The following is a 5,913-nucleotide window of genomic DNA, read 5'->3' as shown; positions in this document are numbered from 1 at the left end:
GTAGTGAGTCAAACATTTTCACCCTTGTAAATTGGTGGAGTACTAGTAGGTATAGCAACAAAAGAGGGAGCTGTTTGAAATCGGCTTCACCAAGAAAAAATGCTTTGTTTCTAGAAGAAGCTAGGGAACAAGACACCATAACTAACTAAACAAACAAAGCGAGTAGAGACAAGACGTTACTCACCAAGTTTCACAATTAATTAATAGTAAATGGAGCGATTATTTTTGTATGCAAAGGAAAATATAATTAAGCTGCTCACGGCGACTAGGCAATATATAGGTAAGTAAGGCGTGACAAATATAGTACGTACTAAATCAGCAACAAGTAATATAGATAGATAGATAGATAGGAGGGAGTAGATATATTTTTGCTTTTGAAAATTAGCTTGGGTATCTAACACTCCATAACATACGAATGGGAGCATTTTCTGAAAGAAAAGAAAAAGAAAGGAAAGGAACATGTAGGTGTATTTGGGCGTTAAATTTGATTGATGTTGGAACCAAGGGGAGACAGAAACAGAAACAGATCCAAAGGACAATAAACTAAGAGAAGATGGATCTACTCTAGTTATTTTATTTATGTGACAATACAAGAGATGGATGGGAAGTACGTGCTACTAAGATGCTTCTTAGAAGGAAAGAATGAAGGAGAATATATACTTATACTCTGTATATATAAGTGCATAGATTTCTTTCTTTCTTTCTTTCTTTCTTTCTGAAAAATGATGAAGAAGTGCAGTGCAGCAGAGAAGAGAGGAGGAGGGGGGAGGGGGACAGAGACCAAACAAAGGCACCATCCCCTGTTCTTTCTTTCCTGTGGGCAGGGCAGCTAAAAATCCCAACTTTCTTTCTTTCTTTCTTTCTTTCTCCCTTACTCCTACTTTTTCTATCCACAAACTCACTGCAGAACAGAGCAGAGATTCCAAATCTAAACTCCAAGGAGAAGAGAAGAGAAGAGGAGAGAAGAAGCAGTGGAGAAAGGTCGTCCCTCCCTCCGCCCCTCACATCACATGGCCTCCTCCTCCCTTTTCTTCTTCTTCTCCCCCAAATCCCCTCTCCCACCGCGAAGCATCCTTCTCCTCTCCCTCAGCCCCCTTCTTCCTCCTCTCCCCCGCAGCACCCTTGCTTGAACACCAACAAGACCAAGGCCAAGCAGCAGCAGCGGCGGCGGCGTCCCGATCCGACGCGGTTTCTTTGATCCCTTGCTGCCCGGCAGGCCCATCGATTCGCCGGTTTCCGAGCTTCCCATTCGCGGTCTCCTCCCCTCTGCTCTGTTTAATTTCTTCCCCTCCGCCCCGATCCAATCCCTAGCTCTAGCTCTGCCTGCTTGCTCGATTCACCTCCGCCAGCTACCGTCCGTCCAAGACGATTTCTCCCCGCTTTCCATGCGCCGGAGCCGCCTGCTTCCTCGCCGGCCGCCCAGTACTATTATCCCCGTGGTGGAGGATTCCCACAGCCTCCTAGCCTAGCTAGTAGCTACCCCCGACCCGACCCTGCCCTCACCAACACCCCACCCAAGCTCGGATTTTTATTCTTCTATTCCCCTTTCCCCTCCCTCCCTCCCTCAAGAGTCCAGAGTAGGTTGCTTCTCGCCCGGGTCAACCCACACCTCTCCCTCCTCTCCCCTCCCCTCCCCGCCGGATCTCGCCGCCCCCCGGGTAAAGCAGAGCAGAGCAGATCATGGTGGGGCAGACCATGATGCGCATCGTGCGGCCCTGCTTCAAGCCCTCGCTGCCCGACGCCGCGCAGGTCGTCGCCGCCGGGGGCGGCGGAACCAGGGAGGGCCTGCTCTGGTACAGGGACGCCGGCAGGCACGCCTGCGGCGACTTCTCCATGGCCGTCGTGCAGGCCAACCAGCTGCTCGAGGACGCCAGCCAGCTCGAGGCCGGGCCCCTCCTCGCCGCTGACGCGCCCTGCGCCACCTTCGTCGGCGTCTACGACGGCCACGGCGGGCCCGAGACCGCCCGCTTCGTCGCCGACAACCTCTTCCACCACCTCAAGAGTAAGTACTAGTATACGCATCCCCATGCTTAATAAGGGGATTCACAGAAAGATCTTGTGGATCGTTAGGTAGTACTAGTAATTACATGATGAAATATGATGGGCCTTAGCTTGGAATGTCATGCTACCTCATCAAATGTGATGGACTCTAGTTTCGATGAATATGACTGCTAATTAGTGTTAGTTTGTTGCTCACAGCTGAGTGATAATTGCTTCTACGCAGAGTTTGCGACGGAACAACAGACCGTGTCGGCCGACGTGATACGCAGATCCTACGCTGCCACCGAGGAGGGGTTTCTGAACCTTGTGAGGAAGCAGTGGCTCATCAAGCCGCAGATCGCCTCGGTCGGTACGTGCTGTCTGGTTGGCATTATCAACGAAGGGGTCCTTTACATAGCAAACACCGGTGATTCTCGTGCGGTCCTCGGGAGAGTCGAGCGGGGTGTCAAAGATGTTAAGGCCGTTCAGCTCTCGTCCGAGCATAATGCGAGCTTTCAGGAGGTAAGGGATGAGCTAAGACAGATGCACCCGGACGACCCCCGGATCGTGGTACTGAAGCACAATGTTTGGCGCGTTAAAGGCATTATTCAGGTATTTCATTTTGCTGGCTTCTGTTTAATGGATGATGTCTATAAATATCCATGTAAAATTTGGGCCAGAAATTTATTTAGTAAGGGTTTCTATTTGTTCCCCCATTTCATGAGTTAATGCTGCCAAGAGCAAGCCATTTGTACAAAGTCCCAAGATCAATGCCATTTAACATTTCTTGTATAATTAATTACTCATGCTCTGGCTTTTCTCTGCTTTGTGTTCAGGTTTCCAGAACGATTGGTGACGCCTACCTAAAAAGTTCGGAGTTTAACCGCGAGCCTCTTCTGGCCCGGTTCCGCATTCCAGGACCCTTCCATAAACCAATTCTTTGTCCAGAACCATCCATAGAAGAACACAGACTGTGCGCAGAAGATCAGTTCGTTATATTTGCCTCTGATGGACTATGGGAGCACTTGAGCAATCAGGAAGCTGTGGATATAGTTCACTGTTCACCTCGGAATGTAAGATGATTTGCCATACTTTCTCTTATATTACTCTCTTGCAATGTACTGAAATATGCTTCCCGTTTTAGGCTCACCTTATACTGTTATGTACTCTCCGTCCTAAAATAAGTGTCTTAACCTTAGTACAACTTTATACTAAAGCTAGTACAAAGTTGAGACACTTATTTTGGGACGGAGGAAGTAACTAAAAATAGGTTAGACTGAATGTTATATCAAAACATGTACTCCCTCTGTGAACAAATATAAGACATTTTAGATCACTACTTTAGTGATCTAAATATGAGAGAGCAACTCTGACTTATATCAAAGCCGATTTTTTTCTGGTTTGTAGCGAGTGTCATAGTTGTGATGGTTTGAGCATATGGCTACAGATTGAGTATCTTCTCATTATGACCCACAGAATTTTGTTCTACAAAATTGCCTGAATGGCTTAACCAGGGCAAGGGGCTGACTTGGCTGCACTCACTCCTTTAATCCTTTAGATGAAATCTGTGAAATCGGCTCACAATGTGGTCTGAAAAGCTACAAAAATTATGATTTAATCTACAGTATTGACACAAGGCATATATACTATACCATATCCAAATTTGTTTTACACTCTAGAACACCAAAAAAGGCAATTTTCGTCAAGAATAAAAGCTAATTCAAATTCTGCTGTTCAACTTCTACCACTACAGCTAATTCCGTCTCTCTTATTCTTTCCAATCTGAATCGATTTTCCTTAAGGGAGGTTCTGAGAGATGCCAGATATGTCGTCCTCAATGCTGTAGAATTTTTCATAGCTATATGGACTTTGATTCGGTAGGATTTGACCGGTTCCACCATGGAACGACTTTGACTCTGCTTTGAGAACCACCCTTCATTACTTAACCAAAATTTTGGAAAAGTGAACTTGCATTTTATAAGGACCAAACTGTGATCCCTTTTTGTCAAGTCGTTCCATGCTCTGAAACTTCAGCTGTCAACTACGGGTTGCTAAATACTACGAAAATCTTTGCAGGGCATTGCGAGACGACTAGTAAAAGCAGCTCTGCGGGAGGCGGCAAAGAAGAGAGAAATGAGATACTCAGACTTGAAGAAGATCGACCGCGGGGTCAGGAGGCACTTCCACGATGATATTACTGTTGTGGTATTATTCCTGGACCCCGCGCTTATCAGCAGGAGGCTCTACGGTGGGCCGTTGCTCTCGCTAAGGGGCGGTGGCAGCACGCCAACGTTTGCACAGAAATGCTGACCATCCCATCACTGATGCGTTCTGGAAATATGCTCCTATATATCGTTCATATCTTGGGCTGGTGCTCTCCAGGCGACATGCAGACACTGCGACGAGCGGTGCGTGGAGGAGCCGTATTGTTTTGACTTCTAATATGTACAGATAGAGAGAGAAAGAGGCGTTGTTGGATTGCCGCGTCATCGGTGTGATGACATGAGCACCCTCTGTTGGCTCGCTCGCTCGGAGAAACCTAAGCTGGCAGCTGCAATGCGTAATTTGCAGGTATCAGCTGGCGTTTCTCTTTTCGCGGGGTGGATGGACCTCAACTTGAGCAGTACTTTAAGAAACATGGGATTAAGACATTGCTGGATGCTGTTGTTACATCTCATGGCCTCTCCTTCATTTTGCAGCTGTCCCCATTGTATAACTGTTTAAGCTTTAAGCTCTGTGAAGTGTGGATGTTGGGGCGGAGTTGGATTAGCATTAGTAAAATGTGGACTTTGTAAAGAGTGTATGTCCATTTTGCCAAGACAAGGACTAAAAGAAAAATTCTACTTTTAACTTGTTGAATCATCAGTATTTATTTCCAGTCTGTCGAAATAGAAATCCACATACATGGTTATACACATTAGAAAGGATCATCATGTCACCCAAGTACAGTGTTTGTTTTGAACTTGCATTGTGTGCATTGCAGTCCAAATGAGTGATGTTTTGTATTCGTTTTAAACTTGCATTGCATGCGTTGCGTTGGATTTGCAGTCCAAATGAGTGATGATTTGTATTTGTTTTAAACTTGCATTGGATTTGCAGCCCAAATGAGTGATGATGTCACTCACTTTTGGGATCATCTAATCTTTTTTATGAGTGTTTGCCGTTGCACCCAAGTGCAGTTTCTTGGCTCCGGGCCGTTAGTTGATTGGATTCCTGGTATGAGAATCAAGGAATTTCGAGGTGCGTTAATATCAACGGAAGAAACAATAGTGAATTGACGTGATGATGAGTCCATTCCATGTTCCCTCTGTGTATTTCTGTCAGTTAAAGACAAGCAAGTTACAAGTAATTATTGCGCTGTTAACATAAATCGTATAATAACCAGTACTAGATTTTGTTTAGCCCCCGCCTTTGCTGCTGAAATTGCACTTGAAACTTCAAATTGAAAATTGAATTAAATTGAATTGGAGTATTAAATCACTGTTTTTTAGTCCGCATTTCTTAATATATGCTAATCTTGCAAGCAGTATGACATGAGGCAGTGTACTCCAAGTTACTATAAGAACTGGAGTAAAAGATGACTGCATCTCACAGAATATGAAAAATGGGGAATCTTGGCTAAATTTGGCAATGACACAGAATATAAGAAGTACTACTGCATATCACCCAATGATAGGTCTAATTTATGTTACTCAATGAAAGTAGAAGAAAAATGCACTGGACATGCACTGTATCAGGTAATTGTCCATGGTTCAACGCAAGCAATTTCTGAAATATACAAACATTATTATTAGAAGGAAGTTTTTTGAAAAATAAAAAAGGGAAAAGAAAACCCTAGAAGAAAAGACGTAGAAAGCAGCACGAAAGAGAAGAAAACTGACCTGAACCGGTCAAGAATCTTCCCAAAAATGGTAAGAACCTTCTAGAGGGTTC

At 45.0% G+C, this 5,913-nt stretch overlaps 1 protein-coding gene across 1 annotated transcript; it reads left to right on the top strand.

The window, feature by feature from the left end:
• The first annotated feature begins 888 nt into the window (after positions 1-888).
• Positions 889-4,830, top strand: LOC123072915 (probable protein phosphatase 2C 38). Its single transcript, XM_044496587.1, has 4 exons — positions 889-2,002; positions 2,225-2,592; positions 2,817-3,053; positions 4,057-4,830. The coding sequence occupies exons 1-4, from the start codon at positions 1,681-1,683 to the stop codon at positions 4,288-4,290; spliced, it is 1,161 nt and encodes a 386-aa protein (XP_044352522.1). The 5' UTR covers positions 889-1,680; the 3' UTR covers positions 4,291-4,830.
• The last annotated feature ends 1,083 nt before the right edge of the window (positions 4,831-5,913 follow it).

Source organism: Triticum aestivum, chromosome 3B, assembly GCF_018294505.1.
Source record: "Triticum aestivum cultivar Chinese Spring chromosome 3B, IWGSC CS RefSeq v2.1, whole genome shotgun sequence".
Taxonomy (NCBI): domain Eukaryota; kingdom Viridiplantae; phylum Streptophyta; class Magnoliopsida; order Poales; family Poaceae; genus Triticum; species Triticum aestivum.
This window is presented reverse-complemented; position numbering and strand designations above follow the sequence as displayed.

What these genes read in the sequence shown, in the direction of transcription:
- LOC123072915 (XM_044496587.1), top strand. Translation starts at nt 1,681, where the DNA reads ATGGTGGGGCAGACCATGATGCGCATCGTGCGGCCCTGCTTCAAGCCC. An exon ending in CCTCTTCCACCACCTCAAGA is followed by an intron (nt 2,003 to 2,224) that starts GTAAGTACTAGT and finishes GCTTCTACGCAG; the next exon opens with AGTTTGCGACGGAACAACAG. An exon ending in TTCACTGTTCACCTCGGAAT is followed by an intron (nt 3,054 to 4,056) that starts GTAAGATGATTT and finishes AAATCTTTGCAG; the next exon opens with GGCATTGCGAGACGACTAGT.